General features: G+C 38.3%; 1 protein-coding gene across 3 annotated transcripts in view; it reads right to left on the minus strand.

Annotated features, from left to right (window-relative positions):
• The window catches only part of TPD52L1 (TPD52 like 1), a 30,826-nt gene extending 12,995 nt beyond the window's left edge, over positions 1 to 17,831 (minus strand). For all 3 annotated transcript variants that reach the window (XM_058802190.1, XM_058802189.1, XM_058802188.1), the window contains exons 1-3: positions 17,721 to 17,831; positions 12,495 to 12,643; positions 1,688 to 1,789 (exon numbers count right to left, since the gene is read on the minus strand). In XM_058802190.1, the coding sequence (XP_058658173.1) occupies positions 1,688 to 1,789; positions 12,495 to 12,643; positions 17,721 to 17,768 (299 nt within the window). In that variant the 5' untranslated portion in view covers positions 17,769 to 17,831. The remainder of the gene's footprint in view (positions 1 to 1,687; positions 1,790 to 12,494; positions 12,644 to 17,720) is intronic.
• Positions 17,832 to 23,011: the final 5,180 nt, after the last annotated feature.

Consider the following 23,011-nt stretch of genomic DNA (forward strand, 5'->3'; position numbering starts at 1 on the left):
GGGAATATGTTGGTGCCACATGCATCACACATATCTTATACATTTCTCAAAAATACAGAATACAACTATAAATGCAGGGAAGGCAGAAAGAATTAACAAAGGTAACAAAAAGGCTTGTGAAAGTGACTCATCCAACTGGAGCCTGGAAAGAGGGAACTGAAGTGAAACACAATAAACCCACAAGAAATAATGAGTGAAATGAAGGTCAGAAGAACTCACTCACTGTTTCTCATAATGGAAGAGCCAGAAGGCACCAAAGGAAAGACCAGGGAGACTCCAAATAGGGAATGAATGAATGAATGAACAAATAAACCACAGACTTTACCACATAAATTTCTATTCCTCTGGGGAGACGTGAGGTGTTATGAATTTCAAAAGCTCATAAAAGTTAAAATAAATTCTAAATAATGATAAATTTATGAAGGAAAACCTTCTTCTTTTAAATGAAGGCTCAAATTTATGTTTTAGAAAGTTTTCAGCTCTTAGATTTCTGAACACTAAAAAATATACACTAAAAAAATAATTGCATGCCTGCTTAATCTTCTAGCATTTGATAGGCATATACTACTCATGAATGTTAACTGTATCAAGTAAAAAATTCTTAGTTCTTCATACATAACTAAGTTATGTATGAAGGTTGCAAGTCATTCACTACATTTCCATTTTGAACTGCAGTGTGGAAAAAGACACTGTAAAGCAGATGATACAGTAATGAAGATTTTCCTTTTTCAGTTTCACCTAGAAAAACTTAAGTACTTTAGAGGATTTATTGAGCTGTATGTAAAAGGTAGGTATTAAGGGGGGGGACTCTAAAGATTTAAGATCCAGAATAAAAATAAAAAAGGGGAAAAAAGGTTTTATGGCCATGAACTAAGCTTCAGTCATTTGCAGCACGCACAGATTTTAGGATATGGTTACCTCATACATTACAAAATAACAAAAAAATGAGTACATAATAATGGGATAATATGCACTATTAATAAATGAGACCCTAATTACACAATTTTAGAGTTATCCATGTCCACTTATAACAAAAAAATCAACTCCTTCAATTACTCAGGAGGTTCTGTAATTCTACTGCCTAATGAAAATTGGAATGCTGGTTTACAGTATACAATTTTTGCTCTCATACTGAGGAACTTTAAAACCAACACTTTAAAAGATATATCAACATATAAAGCCTGACACTGAAGTTGCCTTTAAGTGGCAGTTCTACTGACCTCAACTCCTGTTACTTCTATCATATCTATTTTTATACAACTGCAGAACAAAACTTTGCAGTATGTCTTGAATAAAAACCGAATAAAAATAGCCTGAAATATTTTTTGTATTATCACAAGCAGCTCCTAGGTAGGCTTCTTTTCTTCAGATGATATTATTCTCTAGCATCCCCATAAGAATAAACTGGGTTAATGAAGAAAACTTAGATGTTTCCTTGAGTTTTCAAAGTCATTACAAAAGGATTTATGACTGTACTTTTTAAAACAAAAATAAGACTTATATAAAAATTCTATCTTTGGTCATCATTATACCTTCTTTCCACTTAAAAACATGAATGTTATTAAATACTCTAACTACAAACTACTTGAACCTTTAAAACACTAACGTAGAAGGAAATGAAGAGCTGACAAATGATTTATACATTTAGTCCTCTAAATAAGACCAAAGAAGCAGCAGATGCTGATACCTCATATCTCCAAACTTCTTGCTGATAGCTGTTCCTACATTGCTGATAGCTGCTGTTGCTTTTTGCCCCGCATGGCTCAGGGTCTCATGTGTTTTCTTGTAGCTGGAAACAAAAAATAGAACAGAAATAGTGTTAAGTATTAACAAAGAGAGACTAGAATCCCTGCAACTAATTTCTCTCTGAGTCCCATCCACTGAAATGTTGATAAACATAGTAACTGTGGCTCAAAACAAGCATGGGTGAGGATGCCCATTTCTGCACAGCTTCCTAAGTGCAGGATTCTCCAGAGCAATCCTTATCTCAGCAATCCTCTCTTTCCCCCTTGCAGATAACATCCCCCAGACGGGACAGTGCATGCTGGTTAAGACCAGAATGCAGTGATTTGTGGAATACCTGCTTGATACAACTTTGTTTACAGAAAATCATATTTACATCAAGTAAGAATTCTTTCAGCAGACACTGATCTTCTGGCAAAATCTGCTGTCTGAAGCACAGAAAAGAATCAGGACAAATACAACTCTGCTCTTTCAAGCATATACATATTAGGTAAATTTAAGAGATACACTTCAAAATGATTCAGTGATATTTAAAATGGAAAAAAATCATCAAATCCGTTTCCACATTCCACAATTTTCTTTTCTTTTAACTTTTAAAAATTTCTTTACAGGAAGATTTGGGGAAGGACAGAGAAAGAAAGATGAAGAAACCTAGAGAGTGAATGCATATTCTTAGTCAGACTGAATTATTTTAAAATATGTCACTAATTTCACTAATAGCATGCAGATTCAAACACAGAATCATCTTAATTTACTGATTCAGAATAAATGCTCTGACCCATACAGACCCTTCAGTACAGGTAACTTGCACTCTCAGAGTAATCAGTAAGCTTTTCTGCACAGACGACTTTCTGCTGACTAAACTAATTCTGAGCATGTCAGAGGCTTCCTTCTGAGTAAATTATCTGATACTCCCAGTGACGCAGACAAGCTCAGAATTAGAAGTACTGACCTAGTAACAAAAGGAGAGCACAATATAATCAGCCTTCTATCCTGTGGTGTGTGTTGGCAGACAAGAAATGATCATAAAAAATTCAGAAATAAAACTCCACTGGTTCTCGTTCTCCTTTGAACAAAAACTATGGAATTGTGAGCATGTACCAAAATATACTGGCAATTGATAAAGAAAAAAAAATCCTACTGCCTAAGTCCTTACAACAGGGGATTTTCTCCTTATTATCATGTATATAATTATTATATTATAAAAGTAATATTATATACATAAAATATTATATTATGAAAGTAATAACTTTGTGGAGGAAGGAGGGGAATAAGAGTAACATTTGCAGTATGGCACACCACATTTTGTCACATAGCTTTAGCCCCAGCAGGACGTATTGCTGAAAGTGCTCTGTTCAGGACTGTGTTTTACAAACCACCGCTTCGATGGCAGAGGCCACATAATGCTCTGTCCTTTCAGATAATATATTAGAATTTTATGTTCCTAAGCCACAACATCCTACTGATCTAACAAGTTCTTAAACCACCAAGTGAAAGGGCTCCTTCTATGAAGGTGCTTGTCTCTGTTTTCACTAGCAAGGCAATCCACAGGGAGCAACTGAAGACTAGGGTACGGAATTTCTAGGGGTCTCCAGTTGGATAAGCCGAACCAAACACATTGACACTGTTGAATAACAAGGGCTAAAACACTGCAACACTGACAGAAGGAACACAAATTATAATTAGAAAGGAAGAAGCAATGGTTATGCTTGCTTTATTTATTCTAGCACAGTAGAGAGAAGATGGAAAAGATTGTCTTTTACCGAATCTCCTTTCTTCTCAGCCAGTCATCCTTGGACATGGCAAGAATGCAATACTCTTATTTCACTGAGGCCTCATTCTCTAGCTTAACTAGTTCAATAGCTATGTCATTCTTTTGCTGACAGTAGATATACTCTCATAAACTAGAATGGGATGAGACCCTAAAATAAGGGTTCTACTGGCAAACTATAAGCACATAGCTTATTGGTAAGAGTTGCCCATGAAAAAGAAAAAAATCAAATATTCTCTTGCCTCTGGCATACAAGTCTTAAAGAATTTGCTAACAGAAAAGCTTCCTAAACCATTCAGCACAAGTGGAATTTTGCTGATGACAACATGAAGACCAAGATTTGACTTCCAAGTCTAAAAGGTCCTTTGTAGTGCAACCTATTTATGTACAGGTTGAATGTACATAATAAAAATACTTTTCAGATATCCCCCTAAACTGATTTTTTGAAATGACACCTTGGAGTTAATTTTATTTATAGGCACATTTAACTTTATGATAAAATATCTCTATGTCTTACCTTTTCACTGCAAGTTCTTCACACCATCTAAAACTATTTGGAGAACAGTCCAAAATGCACCATACAGGAGAGACCCAAATTTCACTGAGAAACATTAGAGTCCCCTACATATTTCTGAACATTACATTGGTCAGAACATATCTTCAGGGAAGTAGCTGGAATGACACTGATTTTGGCATTCCAGCAATATGGTGTTTTCTCTGTAAATCCCATAAACCAAACATTCTCCAGTATTTCCACTAGTGAGGAAGACATGGAGACTGCATTTGTGTTCCTAATACTTTTGACATTACATAAGAGCACAAATCCAGCTAAAACTGTTACACAACTAGTCTTTTTTCAGCACCAACTTCAGCAAAAATGACCTATGACATGTCCCCTCCTCCCTTCAGCAATGCTGAAGAAGAGCCTTAAGGAACAACAAAATAAAAAAGGTGAAAATGGAGCATAACATGCAATACCTGTCAGCAGAAACAAGAAAAAATAATTTGCATCTCAGCAGAGCTCTCTGATAGCTTAAAAATTAACCCTCCTGCCCATTACCATCTCTCCACCATTACATATATCACTATGCCTTCTTCAAAAATAATCTTTCCACAGAGCACATTGCCTCCCTGTAGTTAGTATGTGCTGTGTTGATATTTGCATGTATGATGCACTGTATTTTAGCTCAGATATATTTATCTTCATAGTTATTTCATATTTACAGCATCCATTTGATATCTTTGCCAAGCACTCTGGTAACAATGATCTCTTCAACATATTCTCTCTGTCATCTGGCAATCTGCTCAGTTGTATTGCACACTAATCACCTGACCAAGCAGTTTTCATCACGTCATGTAACTCACAGCAGTTTGTACTTTTGTTTTAATGCACTGAGAAGCTTACATAATTTTCAGAAACCTTTACCTGCAGAAATAAAGTTGGATATTCCAGGTAAGAACTACAAACACTTATTACCTGGAAAAAGTGCTCTGGGTATGGTTTAAGTCCTCCTTGCACCACCAAATGCTCTGCATGCTAAGTCATCTACAATACCTGGGCACTCTCCTCCTTTCAGCAGCCACTGCTGGCAATCCTTGGGTGAGTGCTGACCACCAGCTCATGGAGACACCTAACAGCATCTTAGGAATCAGCCAGCCAGCAGCTCAGGTCAACCAGTGACCCCAAAACTTATGGGCAGAAATACTCCAGCAAAAACAAACTCAGATAATTTAGGATACAGGGATTCAAGAAAGACCACCTTTCATCCAAACCATTGAGTGCATTTTTACACAAATACATCATTACACCCATACAAAGGCACCATCAGCAGTACACCAAGTAGCATCAACAAAAGTAGAAACAGCCTACTTGATTTATTCAGTTAGAGTAGGAAATCCTGCTCTGATTTTGTGCCATCTGAAAATACTCTGTAGCACAGAAGAATTGCTGGTAATGGTTAACAAGGCTCATATTCTGTGCTTTCACTCAGCACTTAACAATAAATATTTATAATGTATTTCATAGACATGAGGGATTAAACAAATAAGTTATATCAACTGCTGTCTCAATTTTAAACTTGTAAATAACACTCACCTGTGAACATTTGAACATTATCTTTATATATGACATTAACCTAAGAATTTCATCCTTCTTCTGATGATAATTTTGTTTTTAAAATAGGGTATTTCTTTAACAGAAGCAATTATTTATAAAAGTGATTATCAGAGGTTATCACAAAACATGCTGATATTGCAGTTATATTCCAATAACACGCCCAACATAATTAAAAGGAGCTTTAAAGATAACTCATGTCTCCAGTGCTGTAACATACTATTTAGACAAAGTAGATTTGCATATTCTGACTGCACTTTCACTTGACAGTGTCATATACTACATTTAGGTTATGCTATCCTGTGACAACCAGATCTCACTATATATATCTCACTGTGGTTTTTACAGACAGTGAAAGGAAATATGAGGAGATACTGTTTCATAAAACATGTGAAGGAACCAGTGCTTTATAGAGAGTACAGCCAAGCAGCAGCCATATAGACAGAACTAGACATTTAAATGGCCAACATCATCTGCAGGATATGACAGGACAATCATACTGATCTCATCTCAGTACAGAATTGCCCTTCACATGGCAGAGTTAAATGTACCCTTCATTCACAGGTGCAATACAGACTGTGCTGACAGAAGTAGGCTACACATATAATATTTATATTTTGCATCTCAAGCTGCACATTTGATGTACTGCAGTAAATGATAAAGAATTTTAATTCAGCTTCTCTAAAATTAGTACATTTGCTAATTAGTTCATCTTCATTCAGCATTATGCCTCTCCATCAATGTTTGCTGGCAAAATTAATCCATTTGAGCAAGCCTTGCCTGTGATAAGGCTCACAGAGGATGTAACAGAATGCAAACAATTAACAACAAAACCATACAGCAGAGCAGAGCCTGGTAGCACAAGCTGTGCCCTGTGGAGCTTACTTCTTTTCAGTTTTCAAACCATTAGTCATCTTAAGAATGACTTTTCTGCAATTGATCTAAAGCATCTGGATCCCTGAGAAACTCTCAGCTACAAAACTCTTTTTCTGTTGATTTTCTGGGAGAAACATGGCTCAGCATTAACTAAATTATGCTAATAGTCCAGTGAGACAAATGCATATATGACAGATAAAAGGTACATAAAACATTCTCTATGAGCATTCGTATTGTCATTTTTTGCCACAAATTAACTCTAAGCTGTTGTGCATTACTTTAGGTTTTTGTTTTGGAAGGTTTTTTTAGTACTCTCCTGAAATTCATTCCAACTTCAAAACCAAGTGACAGATGTATTTTTTGTCATCCTTCCCATTGCCAGGAATGTTAAGAATGAACTGAAACAGTGCTGGCATTTGGAGAGGTACATACACCTAAATCTAAGGAAGTAAGCCCCAGGTAGTTCCTCTCCCACAGGGAGAGGAAGGAGAGAACTGAGGGAACTGAACCTCTGCAGGCTGCAGCAGCAATCTGTGCAGCACTTGGAAGGTGACTTGGCTGTTCAATAGGCTGGAGAGAGTCACAGGTCAGTGCCAGACAAAGGTGACAAATATTCTGGGCTGTACTGCTCTGTAAACTTCAAACACATGGGAAAAATATGGGATACAGTTGTTTGAAATGCATTATTTGTGCAGTGCAGCATAGAATGTGGGGGAGAAAAGTGTGCTACGGTTACACTCCAGACAGAACAGCCAAAAAGCCAAAATATCTTTGCTAAAGCACAGATGATCTTAAGACATTAGAGGCAGTTCATCCCACTTTAAACTGTATCAGTAACACTGTCTGTGGGCTATGTACTGCACATTAGATTAAAAAAATTATGCAAGACTAAACACATCCCAGTCTCTCTTTTTCTTTCTTCCTCTCCCTTTCTACCCTTTCATTTCCTTTCCCTTCTCTTTCCCCTTCCCCTATTTTTTGACTAACTCTTTCCTGGATATTTTTAATCCTTGTAATTTCAGAGATCTCAATTTACATTCAGGCCTCCCTTCCCATCCTTACAGTTAGATATACACACATAAAGATCACTATAATATACATGTTTATATTTTCTGGTGCCTCATGAAAATTACAGTGGGTTTTTCCCCGAGAAATGAAGATCTGGAACAGATCCCCTGACCTTGCTGTGGAATTTCCATTAGCTGAAGGTTCTTGTGCAAACAAATGGGCATACACCTTTTGGACAAGGAACAATGAGAACAGAGTAAATTAACTTCTTAAAGTTCTTTCTCCTTATTACTCTACCCTTTAAAATTCAAGGCCAGAGACACATGTTGAAAAGCAGCAAAATAATTCTCTTTGAAGACAGTATGAAGGTTGCCTGGTCTGACCCAATGGAAGCAAAGGAAGTGGAAGGGAAAGGCTCCTTTTAGTTCTATATAGCACAGACCCACTCACAGGTAATGTACTTGCTAAAGCCAACACACAATTTCTTCACTTACACAACTGCTACATTTACTTGCAAATTTAGAGAAGAAAATGTCAAAAGGTGATTACACATTGCAATGAACAGAAACACCCACATTTCTTTTACTACCTCTCACAAGAAGTATGTGTGTGGGAACACAGTTTACTTAATTCCTAGAAGTCACAGTAGGCCTGTGGCTGTCCACAAATTATATCTGACTTACTGAAAAAAGTTCTGAAACTTTGGAACGCATTACTATGCATTTAAAGCTATATTAACAAAGACTGCCTGTACCATAGATTGTAAGGCTAAAACACATGCAGTGCAACTATTACCTTCTATTTTCCTGTGTCCTGGCAGAAATTTGAACTATAAAACAGTAAGTTCCCAATGGTTGTTGAAACCTATGCAGTTGTCCTCAAGTTTCCTCTCAGCAGAACTAAGCTTGCTCACATAGCCCAGTCAATATTCAATGAACTGATCTTTATTCCACCTCTGGAGGAAAAGGCCAAGTCCATGTTGAATATTCTTGTCCCAAATCTTAATTAAATATCACATGCAAGAACAGAGCAACACTGAAGCCTTCTTAAAAAAGCTTGAAAAGAGAGTCACCATCTAAAAATAGCCCAGGGCCATGTCTAGGAAACATATTATTGGGAGCCAGCACTTACAGTTCTCTTGTTTTGGCCTATAATTCATGAGCTTTTCCCTTTCTACAAGTGAAAATTTCTGTCTAAGGTCAAAAGTTGAAAAGTCATTCTGAAAACAGCTTTAGTAGCAAACCAAGCATTTTCATCTCCCTAGAAGCTCTGTCCACAGCTATTATTCCATCCATGGGTTGAAAGGTTAACCATTTAAAATAGGAGGTTTATGTTTTATAGAAGTTGATAACATTTTACGAAAGGATGGCTAAGAAGTTTGTGGGAACTATTAGGCTGGAGTGAGTTTATTGGTGGGTAATTTTACAGATAAAATTGCTGCTTAGAAACTCAGCAGAATTGAAATATCTCACAAGAAGACAGGACTACAATGTCCTATGTGGTTTTTTTTTCCAAAAAACTACAGAAAAGCACCAAATGAAAAGCTGAGGGACAAGGCTGAGTGTGGTTACAACATTACTGCTCAGCAAAGGGCAAGATATCTTGTGGATCTATAGTGTTTAGTGCTTAATATGAAGGAGTAGTGAAAGGCTAAAGTAACCCTTGTAACCTTCTCCATATATAATGAAATGCAATTCTGTAATCACATTGAAGAATACAATGACTTGGGATTTTGTCCGAAAAAAAGAGGCAACAGGAGTCTCAGTAAGTTCAACAAAGGGCAATGCAGAGTCCTGCAGGCTGGGATTAATAACCCAGTAGAGGCTGGGGATCAACCAGCTGAAAGCAGCCTTGCAGAAAAAGGCCTGGAATCCTGGTAGAGAACAAACTGGACATGAGTCTGCAATGTGCCTTTGCAGCAAAGGTTGTGTGAAGTGATCCTTCCCCGTCACCCCTGGCTATGGCCACACCTGGGTCCTGGTCTGTGCTTCCCAGTACAAGGCAGACATGGACAAACTGGAACAAGTCCAGCAATCCAGCAAAGGTGCATAAAGATGGTAAAGAACTGGAGCACCTCTCATATGAGGAGGCTGGGAAAGCTGGGGCTGGTCACCTTAGAGAAGGCTCGTGGAAGGATCTCATCAATGTGTATAAACAGCCTAGTGAAAGGAGGAAAGAAGACAGAGGCAAGCCCTTTTGAGTGGTGTTTAGTGGAAGTGCAAGAGGCAGTCAGCACAAATTCAATGCAAGAAATATTAAAATATATTGATATTTTAGTATTTAAGAAAAATGTTTTTCACAGTGAGGGCAATCGAAGATGGAACAGGTTGCCCAGAGAGGCTGTAGAATCTCCATCCTTGGAGATATTCAAAACCTGACTGAACACAGTCCTGAGCACTCTGCTCTAGCTGGTCCTGACTGAAAGAGTCAGTTGGACCAGAGAGTCTTCTCACATTGCTGTTAACACCTCAAATATTCTGTGATTCTGTATAAAACCGGGTTAATTGTCATAAATACTATATTCTACCTTAATCCACTGTATGGTGAAAATCTGAAGTATGGAAGGTAAGGAGACCTGGGGGAACTTTACAGAAGCACTACCTAGAAGCTTCAACTGAATACAATGCATTCAGGTTATATAAACCTTGCTTTTGTAGCAGAACAATAATTAGAAAAACTGAATTATGGTCTTTACAAATATCCATGTAAAGACATTTGTAATTATTTCTGAAGCTAAAATAAATAACCTCAAAATCCACCAACATGACCCTGCTTTTGGCATCTAAATAAGAATGAATTATCTATTTTTAAAATGTAAAAAACTTGCATTGCTAGAAGTTGAATATCCACCCACCTCTATTCACTGAAAACCCAATCATTAAAAAGGTGTGTGTGGGAAGTCATTCCAGTTGAATGCCTTACCACCATGAAACCAAACCAAACCCAAGGCAATCATTTGCTCTGTAGTTACTGATGTGCTCCACAGCAGAACCCTTTGCCTCCCCCAACACATTCTATTACAATATAATAGATTATACTAAACAGCAGTGCACTGAATAGTATAAGGAATTAACAAGGAACTTGTGGCCAACCATTTAAAATGTAAATGCTTTAAAATAGGTTTTATTATAGGTTTTATTATTTATTATATTATTATAGTCAAAATCTCAAGTTTAAATTTAGTCAGTAGAGGTGGCATGCATCCTGTAAGTAAGGTCATGACTCTTAACTAATGGTCAAGCACACTTTACAGGACAGTTACTGAGAGAAGTCCACCCCTCTTCCTCTAAGTCCACTCTAAATCTAAGAATGCATCCCTAAATGGAGAGCTTAAAAACATTACAATAGGTGGAAAAAAACCCTTGGTGCTCAGTGGCTTTGAAAAGCTCCCTGCTAAAGAAAAGAAGTTTTAACTTACAGGAAAGCACACCAGCTAGGTGAAACAAAATTTCACCTCTTAAAACCAGATCATTTTAAAATTTAAAATGAGTAACTGTGGATTTAAAACCTAAACCACAGGCATGTAAATATTTAGAACTTGTTTTTTAAAAAAAACCCCAAGCTTTTCATCCTTCCTAAATCAGAGAATCTTGGTGAATAATGCTGCCCCACTGCTATTTTGGTACAGCAACAATGAATCACCTCTATTACTCAACGCATCCATTCTTAAGAATGCTGGATTACCATGATTTGTATCAGCACTGGTGTTCTGGCATGAGTGTCTAGCAGAATTATACAGCAGTTGGACCATAAACATGAGAATTTTCTGGGGCAAAAATGGGACTCTTGCTGTTAGTTCCACATAACAATTTCTGGACACTTACCACCTAATGGACTGTAGTTCTGAAACTCATCTCAAATAAAAAGTAGCAGCTACCACACTGAAAAAGTCCCCTAAGTCTATCTTTGTGGAAAATGTCAATGTGGAGGAAAAATAAAAACCTATCTGGGAACTTGCTAGCAAATTTCAAGTAAAAATGAAAGGTTTTGCTTCAAAATTTTGCTAGTCTCTCCCAGTAATCCTAGTTCAGATGTCTTGTGCCCCTCCTCTCTTCTAAAGCTTAGTGTCTCTAGACTGTTCTCTCCTAGCACATGCCAGACATCCTCACCAAGGCAACAGTGATACCCCTGCTAATGACACGTCATGAGAAGCAGGACCTAGATGAGAAACTGCCCAACAGTGAAAGACAGGAGACATACAAACTGTATTTTTATTAAGGGTTTTAAGCCTTATTTGACTTCTCATGAAAATACAAAGAATAGTTCTTTTGATGTCAAAGTGTACATTTTAACATATTTTACCAAGTCTCTGTCAGCATCTTGAATGCACCGAGAGGAACTGTTAATGCTTTCCCCCCATCCCCTGAACTTGGCAGCTCAAGGCGAGATCTGGCACTGCACAGCTGTGAAACCTTGGGTAAGACTGTGATGAAAATGTTGTGCAAGAGTTGGGAGAATGCTTGTTAAGCAACTTTTCCCTTCATTTGGGACCTATACCAAAGCCTAGACTGAATTTAATGTCAAGTCATATTAATGATATGCCTGTATCTGTCCAGGTACCTCACAGATCTTGAACTCACAGATTTGACTCCCTGGCTTGATCTAGGACTTGGCTCATCAGTACAGAGGCACTTGGAGGTCTGAACTCTTGGCTTGACCCTCTTTGCTGTCATTGGACTGCTCTGGTCTCTTTGGTCAGGTATTGTGAGACTGCTCCTTCATGGATGATGCATGCCACTGCCCCCTGCCTTACTTGCTGTCAACTCCCAGCTCAGCTCACTTGTGGAGAAGCTCACTTTTCCTTCTCCTTAAGTGTCAAATTCAGTTGTCAAATGAAGAGTAAAAAAAATAGCAAATGACTTCTCAGACAGCACTTGATGAAGGTGGGTGGTTCTTTCTACCAATGTTGCTATTAATTCAGCCCAAAGAGTTTTAGAAAAACATGGTATGTTCATATGTGTAAGTATAAAGATCAGTACTCACGCAGAAGTTGTCTGCATATCATGCCAGCTTTTGCTAAAGTTCTGCTTCAGTTCATTCATCAGGCTTATGCCAAGTTTTTGTTTAATTTCAACCAGGTGCTTCTCTTTGGCTGCTAGCACTTGCCGCAAAGTTGAAATTTCATCCTCTAGCTGAGGGAAACAAGGAGAAAGGAGTTAGCCTGTTCCCACAGAATGATAAACACATGCAGTGTTAAGAGGCTAAATGAATCTCACAAACTTGTGCTTTTCATAGGTACCTAGAGAGACTGAGTCAAGAGCTTGTGGAGGTCACAAAGGCATGCCCAGAACAGAGCTGACACTGTTAAATTAATGCCTCTGTGTCACCTATGCTCACCATCACACACATGCATCTGATAAGGGAGAGAATTGTCCAGTAAGGAAGCAACTTCACCCAAATCTGCCTTGGAGCATTAGGAGTCTCAAATACCAGCTTTTCATTCACTGGTAAAATGGGAATGGACAGGACAAGAGAAGACTGGGAAATTCAATCAAATACATTTATTTGAATGCACAGGCTTTTAACTTCATACTTGCAGGTTTTTTGTCTTCTGGTCCTGAAAAAAACATATGCAAATTCTTAGGAGGAGATAAAAAAAAAGAAAAAGCTGCATGATAATATATGACTTGAGAGTACCATCAAATGTAATATCCTTGTCATATGAGTTTTATTTATGTATTTTAGGCCCTACATATTTCAAAATTGTAACATAAAAATTTATAGTTGAACTATTAATATGAGTGATCAGTACCTAAAGCATAAAAGCACTCAGAAGACAGAGCAGATTAGTTTTTTCAAAGATCCTAGTATTTAACCAAACTGCAATTTCAAGCTGTAAAGGATCCATCCAGCCCAAACAGAGCAATATAATTCTCTCTGCTGTAAACATTTTTTGAAACATTTAATCAAAGCCAGTGTTTTCCAAGGCGAGAACCAGAAAACAGGACTGTAAGAAGAGGGACTCCAGAATGGTCGTGCCCACTGGCTCAGAATCCTGCTCCTTGGGCAGCACTCCTGCAAGTGAGCAGGGGTTTGTGTTCTTCACCTGGAAGCCTCCCAAGCTTATCTACACAAGCAGCACACTAAGATATTGAAGCTAACAAGGGCAAGTGACACCAGAGCAGCTGCCTTTCACTTCAGGTTTAGAAATTCCCCTACCAACTGTGTTCCTTCCTCCATATGTTAGTAAGGTAACATATGGCAACTTATCTGATTACCATATGCTAAGTTCCCTGGAGCCACAGTCTCCCTCTGATTTAATTCCATTGGCTGCAGCGAATGATGCAAGCACCAGCTGAAGCAGTACTGACCTCCAAGGCTATATTTAGGATATCAGCACCAGCATTATTTTATTTTACACATTCAAGCATTCTGCCTCACTGTAAAACTGGCTGCAAGCTCACTGTTCTTGGTAAAGTCACATCCTTGAATCCCCCAGCTATCAGTTTCTTTTGTCATTACCTGCTATTTCAATATACAAGCAGCTCAGGAATTAAGCAGCAAGGCTATGAACACAGAGCAAAATCATGACCTGAGTGAAGTAGATGTTAATATTGACCAATGCCTGTGATGCCAACACCTCACCAGTACTGTTGTTAGATACACAGCAATCCAAATTGCTTTGTTCCTCCCCATGTCCTGTGCGCTCCATTATATTCCTAACCTGCAAATAGAATACTGTCAAGAGGCAGGTGTCAAGAGGCTCTCTTCTGAGAAAATAACTGGTTATACGCTTATAGAAAGAAAGCACAAATGTCAGCATTCCTCAGGCAGCAGTTCAGAGCTCCTTTTGGTTCTTTCTCACCAAGAGGAAACCCCTTAGTGCATGACTACCTGTGCAACACTGCTAAAGAGCTTTACTTAAACTGATACCAGGACACTTATGGGCCAGCACTAGGTTGATCATCAGGTACTTGGATATATAAACATTTCGGGTCTTCTATTAAAATTACTTTCCATCTGTTCCATTGAATAGACATTTTAAAGCTGTGATAATCTGAACAAGCATTAGCCTTGTGCTCAATGGCAGAAGTATGAGCAACATTTTTGATTAAAGAAAAGTAATTTATTATTTATAACACAGCAATCAGTTTTGAATTGACAAAATCCTCCTCAACTTCCATCATTTTGAAATAATGACAGATACAAAGCCGCCCTCAAGTGCTCAAATATCAGTGATGACTCTGAAGTAGGTAGAAAGGATTAGGGACTTACAGTAGGATCTTGAAAAGCATTTAAGCATGTAACAAACCTAATTCTCATGGAAGTCAGGCATCACTTGTTAAGGAATTTTTTAAGTCCACTTTTGTAAATGCTTATAACTCTATTATAAAACTAGTGCTTCAGTCAACAGAAATACAAGCTTCTAATTATCATGGTTCCCTTCTTTCAAAATGCAACAGAGTCAGAAGAGTATCGGCACATCATACAGTACATCTCCCATAAGTTTGCAGAAAAAGGTATCATTATAATCTTTCCTCAAACTGGGAACAAACATGCAGTAACACACACTGCTGATGCCGTGCATCAGCTAGATGAAACCAGATAGCTCCTTCTGGGAAGGTGTGGGAGGGGGAAGACACCAAAGAGTAAATGAGTACTTTGATGAGTGTAATGGAAGGACAACTGACAGCAGTGAGCAAGGTAGCTCAAAATCTCAGCCCCCAGCATGACTCAAGAGTCATTGTACAATGCTCCTCACAGCGAGGGGGGCGGGGGGAATCTGCTCTGCAGACAATCTCCTGGCCTTATGTAAAGCTTTTGGGCTACAATTTTCTGCTGTTATTCTGAAAAGTCAGGCTGACCTCTGTAAATTCAAATTACTGTTAGAAGTTTCTGTAAGAGTTACTCATTTTAGTTTCATTGTAGAAATCCTAAGGCTTGATTAGAGTCAGAGCCCTGCTGTGTTAGCTAGGCTACAAATAAAAGAACAGAGCAAGTCCATGTTCTGAGAAGTTTCCAGTAAAAAGAGATTATTAGCAGGAGAATAGGAATAGAGGACACAAAAAAAATCCTGCCAGAAAAACAGTAGTGCTTGTTCCTCTCCTATTGTCAGAGTGAGAAGGAGGAAGAAAACAAAGAATATACACATTAGATACACAACACAGATATGAAGCACATATTTTCTGCTTAAATAAATGCACAACAAGTGCTCACAAACAGGTCCCCATTTTATCAACTATTGATAGAAGAATTAAGGATGATTTTTACCCTTCAGAACAGTAAGATTTTTACCCCTCAGAACCCCTCTAACAGGACTGTTTGAGCCTGTAGGATCAAACAGTAGGTGCTTGTTCCTACAGGCTCAAAGAGGTATTACTTAGCACATAAGAACATTGAAGAAAACAAAACTATCATTGGTGGAGCAGAAAGGGCTTGCAAGCAAAGACTTATAGATTTGCAAAAGGAAACATTACCCAATTCCCACATTAGCAAATTTTTCTTTGTGAAGGAGGCAATGTCACACATTTTTTTGCAGCCTTTTATAAGTCATAAACCTCATTTAACTTTAGACTTTGTTCAGACTTTGTTCACTCTACATTGAAGTTTCTCAAACCTTTCTTAGCATAATTATCAGTTTTATTTTGCTTTTAAGCATCAGCTGCATGTCAGTAAACTGCTGTGAGGAATTCAGAAAATAATTCTGAGGTCAGTCAAGATCATAATATTTGACAGGCAATCTCTCACTTGTATGTTAGTACAGGAATTAAAGCATTTCCAGCACAGGCTAACGAGAATTCTCTCTCCTATGGCGATCAGTAAGCAGAAGGAATACCCAGAAACACTTGAGATTAATTCTGTTGAGAGAGGCATATCATTCTCAGATGATTGCAGGAAGTTCTGGCCTTTTTTCCTTCCTTGTTTCTACCTGCCTGTGAAGTCCCTTCACCAGAGAAGAGAATCACAGAATGGCTGAGGCTGGAAGGGAGCACTGTAGCACATCTGGTTCAAGCCCTACCTAGAGCATGTTTCCCAGGACTGTACCCAGACAGTTTTTAAATATCTTCAAGGATGGAAACTCCAAAACGTCTTTGGGTACACTGCTCAGTCACACACACAATAAAAACATGCTTCCTGATGTTCAGGGGGAACCAACTGTGTTTCAGTGTGCCCACTGCCTCTAGTCCTCATAAAAAGCCAGTATTGAATACGCCAACTCCTAACTCATTTGATAAACTGAGTATGTAAACTTTCAGCTTCCTTCTGATTATTTACAGACGTAACAGGATCAGCAAAGAAGTAAAAGTTAACTATTAATTCAGAAACACAAAGATTGATAAAATATTTAAGAGAAAAAACAGTCTTCTGTTTCACTTGAAAATCCTGAATCGGCACTGCAGGTAAATTACTTGAAAGTCATTACAGATGTTACCTCTTAGAGTACTTGTAAGTACTTTATAAGTATTCTAAGTACTACAACTTAATATCAATTTAAGTATTCCATTTAAGGCAAAACCAACTCCTCACATTCATATGGCTGTGATTTCTGTTATTTGACTTGTATTTCAAAAAAATTAAACCTACAGCTTTCCCCAGTCTCTCATTTTTCATTTCAGAATTTCAATTTACTGCAGTATTCAGCAGTAATAATTAAAATTGAATCCATCCTTCCATGGTAGACCAAATTTAGACAATTTCTTTAGTCTTTGTAATAAAGAGATCATGTGGTTCACACCTTTTTCCTCCCATCTCCTTATTATTTTTAAGCCTCTTCATAGTGTCCTGAGTTCCAGACTCCTGAAAAAGGATACTACCTTCTCAAAACACATCAGTACTAAAGGAAACAAAATGTGATAAAATTACTGTGCTTTTTATCATCAGCCTCTTCTGTAACCATCATTATTATCTTTTCCTCTGAGCACCACAAAAAGAAATTTTTCTGTCAGGTGGCTCAACCACTGTAACAACAATACCAGATCTAATGAGAACACCTTTCATTCTTTTTCAAGGAACGTTTATAAATAAAGACACGTCTTGACTACAATGGGAATGTGCATTTTGACTTTTACAGTACAATCATCAAGTAGAAGATATTTAATCTTCGAAAAATAGGTATATAAGAAAATTATAAGCTACGTTATTGTTGCCTAGAATAATTTTACCAAAAAGGAAAGGCATGCCTTTATGATGTATACTTCATCCTAAAATTAATATTTCCAGTTTAAGGAAGTAGAAACACTAACACTCACAGAAATTCAAATTCATTACCTTGGTTAGCTCAGTCTTTAACTCTTCTTTTTCTTCTTCAGAAATCATATTGGTGAAATCAACATCAGTGACCACATCTTCATCTGCTTCATGGAACGGCTGAGTTTCCAACAGGCCTTAAAAAGTTAAAAGGTCAAGACAACCATTATTCCTTATTTCAGCTATTGTATTGGCCTGCCCTAAAATCTAAGAATGATATAGTATTTACCCCCTAGGGAAAAAAAGAACCAAACAAGGAAAAAACAACTTTTTTCCTGCTATAATCATTTGCATTCAGCTTCTCTTCGCTTTTGAAAAGCTATTGGAAGTTTCAGAGAGTAGTGTCTGCACAGGAGCATTTAATATGTATAAACACCACTCATTCCCAGAAATTAATCACCTTGGACCCTACTAATCCCTGATAAAGCACTTTCTTGCTTCTAACAATACAGAAGAAAAAAAGAAGGCTTTTTCCTCAAAATAAGAAAGCTGGCTAATGTGGATCACTGATGCGAAGAGCAGCAATAGTACAGTGAATAATAAAGGAAGTATATTACAGAGCCAAGTTTTCTCTAAAAGTACCTCTGAGTGGAGCAACTTGAAACCTTACAGATGCACACAGTTTGCAGAAGTAAATGCCACACCTATTGTTTAAATTTTCTGAATATTAATGAGAAGCATTCCTCGCTTGCTCAATCTAAGCCTGTGAAGGGGAGACAAATACACTGGACTTTGTTACTTTCTTCTGCATGCCCCAGATCAGGGTCAGTATCTATAATAAGCAAGGTAAGTGCATACACAAATGCTTGCAAGACCAGGGCCTGCCTGACATAATAGGTACTGATGAAACAGAATACTTCCTATCTCCCAATCATTCTGTGAAGAAGACTGCTGGGGCTCCAGCCACTAGGAGCCACTCATTCCTTACGGTCCGCAGAGAAAACAATGCGAACCATGAGATAACAGAAAACATTTTAGTCACTTTGGAACTTGTTTTAAATTCTAGATCATCTTCTGTTGTGGAACAAAAATCTCCTCCAGGTTACACCTGGGACAGCACTTTCCCCTTTATTTCAGCTCCCCAGCAGGGTAATGAGCCATCTCTGCTGACTCCTGGGACCTGTACACTGCTTAATATGGAAGAGAACAATTTCTTTCCTAGCTCCACAGAGGCCTGTATACTCTATTATACAGAGATTAAAATACAGCTTAGTTAAGTTTGGATGTTAAAGAACAGAGGTTACAAGGAACAAGTCTGTTGAGATTGAGTACTTTACATTTTCATGCAGAAAACTAAATTCCCTCCAGCCTTCTGCCATTTCCTTCACCTAGAGTCCCCCAGTGTACCTGGATTTCCTTCTGTTTCACAGAGCAGAACTGATTCGATTCATACTGTCAACTTCCCACAGAACATGATGGAGTGAATTCAGCCTTGTTAATTACAATCTTCCCTGAGTGGGAAGATAAAGAGCAGCAACACGGGTGCTGAACCCCTGCTTGGCACCATATGCAGAAATAGATCACCACCCTTAAGCACAAAATGTTTTAAAAACATGATGGCATATAGAGGTAGTTGAAATCTTAGTTATTACCCAAAAAGCAGCTTGCCAGGAAAACCTAGATTGCTGAAGTCAGGACAAAGGAAAGCATATTTATTCAGTAGGAACACTCCCAAATCACCTGTATTAACACCCCTACATCTCTAAACATAATTGTTATTTGGCATTTGTTTGAGGATTAATAGTGTTGCTATGGGACTCAAGCTAAACTTAGTCTGCACAATCTTGAAAGCAGTCTATTTTTTCATGGATGGAGGAGCAGTGATACAGGGCAGCTGTTGGAAATGCTGGGAAGGATCTGAGGGGCAACAGTGTTGAAAACCGTTAAGGGAGGCCTTGGGATAGATGTTGAGATGAGGTGATCTCAGACCAACTGATCCTTAAGCTAAAAAGAAGGCAGATCCATGCTCAAGGGACAACAATAGTTTTGGAACAGCTAGGGAAGAGATGGAAGCCAGCATGGACAAAATCACCAGAAACAGTTGAATAACACTTAACACTTGGCCCAATGGTCAAATTTAAACTTCAAGACTGGACTGAAATTACAATCCATTCCAAAACAACAAATACATATCAATCTTCTCTATGATACTTTGCAAACTCATCCAGTTTATCTCCCAATTTTTGTCCTTTGCTTCTTGTTTAAGTCCTCTAAAATCTAGTCTGATCCTTCAGTATCTACTTTCTTGTTCAAGCTATGAGAGTCCTCCATAATGGTCACTGTCCCTCTGCAAATGTTTCACTTTGGTCAGCTACAGTCTGAACATCTCTTTAGCATACTGTGGGTCACAGCCTTCTTTAGACCAGTCTGAGTTCTGAAACTTCCTCATGTGAGAACACTTAGATTTCTAGCAGCAACAATAGCAGAGGGGTTACAATTAGGACATTACAGTTCTAATGGAGCACAGCAGAGGTCAGCATCCACCAGCTCAGACTCATACTGTATGAATTCTCCACAGAAGTTACAGAGCTCATCAGCCCAGGTGTGCTGATAACCTAACACAGTGCTTTGGAGCCTTGAGTTAGGACTCAAGGATGTTTTGGATCACAGGTGTGTACCTATTGTTCAGGATTTGTGGGTGTCTCTGCACTGTGTGACACTGCAAGGCCAGCAGAACATTTCTTCCAGTCACTGGTTTCTCTCTCTAGATACTGTCATGTCTCACACTTTGGTCTCCAGACTGAAGGAAGTTCTGTGATTCCCTGACCACGCAGGAGATGGAGCAGCCCAGCACCCTCCAGTACAACTCAAGGGATGTAAGCCCACCTACAAGTTCTCATCTCATACAGCCTCAAAGTCTGGGTGGCCATGGATTAGAAGCATCGAATCATAGAATATTCTGAGTTAGAAGAGACCCACAGGGATCATCAAAGCCCAGCTTCTGACCCTGCACAGACCAAGCCCTAGAGTCATACCATGTGTTTCAGAGTGCCCAAGCACTTCATGAACTCTGCCAGGCTTGGAGCTGTGACCACTTTCCTGGGAAACCTCTTCAGTGTCCAACCATCCTCTGGGTGAAAAACATTTCCTTAATATCCAAGTTAAAACTCTCCTCCCTGGAAACAGCTTCAGGCTGTTCTCTCAGGTCCTGCCCACTGGTCATGAGAGAAGAGATCAGTGTCAGCCTCTACACTTCCCTCATAGACTGCTATGAGGTCTCCTCTCAGAATTGAAGAAGACTGAGGCTTTTTCCTCTCCTGCCCAGCTACATAACCTGACAACACACAGGAACTGCTCTGGGGAAAGACAGTACTTTTGCTTAAAGATGCATAGGTATTAGTTACGAGCCATGAAAGCTTGATCACTCTGGGAAGGGAGTTGTACAAGTAGCTGAGTTGTTTTCAAGATTAACATAAGGTCATTGGTAGCAGGAAAAAAAAATTGCCTTCAAGTTGCATTTCCTTTCCTCTTACCTACTCCTCCCAGAAATACTGAAGATCATGCCTTGCTCCCAGTTGTTGTCAGATCTGGAAAATCTGGAATTGTGACTAAATTGTCATTAATTGTTCAGACGCAGAGCTGCTGTTAATTCAGAATTGCACTAATATCCAGGTGTGGAATTGGAAATTAACTTTCCATCCTTTTAGAAGAACAATTCAGTTGTTGGGTGATTGAATAACTTCTGCTTTACTTTGTAGTATAGGTGTTATAAGCTTCCTTGAATGAATTAGGAACTCATCCAGTACTTTACCAGCCATTTACAAGAACCTGTGGCTTTGGTGATGTCCTGTATCTCTTATGTCCCTTACTAACAGCACAGTATTTTAGGCATTGACCTCCACATATTGATCTAAAGTACAGGTTTTCCAAGTTTCATTCAAGCAGGCCACTAACAGGTAAGGCACGAGGACAGAGCCTAGACACTACCACTAACTAACATCTGTTTTCTTCTCCTACTATGTCTTATACAGATTAACTTAACTGAATTTAAATTCAGCTGCTGTGCCTGCCCTATTATACTATTATATTATTATATTATTATAAGCAGCTCTATTATACTAAAAAAAAAATCACAAAAGAGGCATCAATGGAACAGAAGCTGTCTTAGAACCTGTTCTTTGAACTTCCCCTCCCTCATTCTCCATGGTCAGCTAAGGAGTTCTCATTACCTATCCCCTTCTCTCCACTTCTCCATTTGCAATAAAACTCAATCCAGAGCTTAATCAATTAATCAACAATAAGCTCTGGGATTTGCTGTCACAAGACTCTGCCCAGAGACAGATGCAAGACCCAGCCCACCTCCCTCATTATCTCTTCCAGACAGAATTGTCTTGTGGTGTAGGATTGCTGGAGACAAAACTACAGGTTTCTATAGTCTCATACAACCTGCGGTTGCTACAGCAAATTACACTAATAATATACTTGTGTGTAACTCATTTATCCTCCACAACACGCAAACTAGTGATTTTCTGGACATATGTTACTTCAAAATAACAAAAAACCCCACCCCCATAAAATCATAAAATAGGTTCTAATCAATGCAAAACACTGTTTGGCTTCTAGTTTAAAGAAGGTTTTAGTACTCACTGTCACATATATCATTAGATAAAATATGAATGAAACATTAAAAGTATGGGATTATCAGCAAATAGGAACTGAAATCATACAGAAGGACCCAAGTTGAAACAAATGAGCAGAAAACCCTTTCTATTAGGAGACTTATATAGAAAGAAGTAGGAGGAGGTGAATAGCTGGGGAAGCCCATTTATTGTGTTCTTTTGCAAGATTCCTACGACAAAACAATACAACAACCAGCTGAAATGGGCATTTTTGATTTTCTCCCAAAGCTCATGGTAGCTGTGGCTAAGACTAGTGACCCTAATTCTACAGTCTGCTGTTAAATCTGATTTAATGCAAGAAACTGTTTCAGCATTGATCAATACCTGTGCATATGTTTGCCAGTAGGATTGTAGGGATGACAAATTTAATATGCCACTTAGAATCTAGAAGATCTGTAACTATTCTACAAAATTTAAAATAACCAAATAATACAATGATAAAATCCATAACAGATTTTTTTTTACTTACTCAGGTATCTAAAGATTAACGACATAAAGATGGTTTAGTTAGTGCTTTTTATGTATTTTCTTAGTATTCATCTCAGACCCATGTTCTAGAGTAGTACATATCAGACTATTTCTTGCATGTTGGCTGTTTAAAAAAGAAAAACAACCCCCAACCCACAAAAACCAACAAAAGGAAAAACTCACACTATAGGCACTGATGTTTGTTGAATTAACCATAATGACAGC

The sequence above is a fragment of the Ammospiza caudacuta genome, chromosome 3, assembly GCF_027887145.1.
Source record: "Ammospiza caudacuta isolate bAmmCau1 chromosome 3, bAmmCau1.pri, whole genome shotgun sequence".
In the NCBI taxonomy this organism is placed as follows: Eukaryota; Metazoa; Chordata; class Aves; order Passeriformes; family Passerellidae; genus Ammospiza; species Ammospiza caudacuta.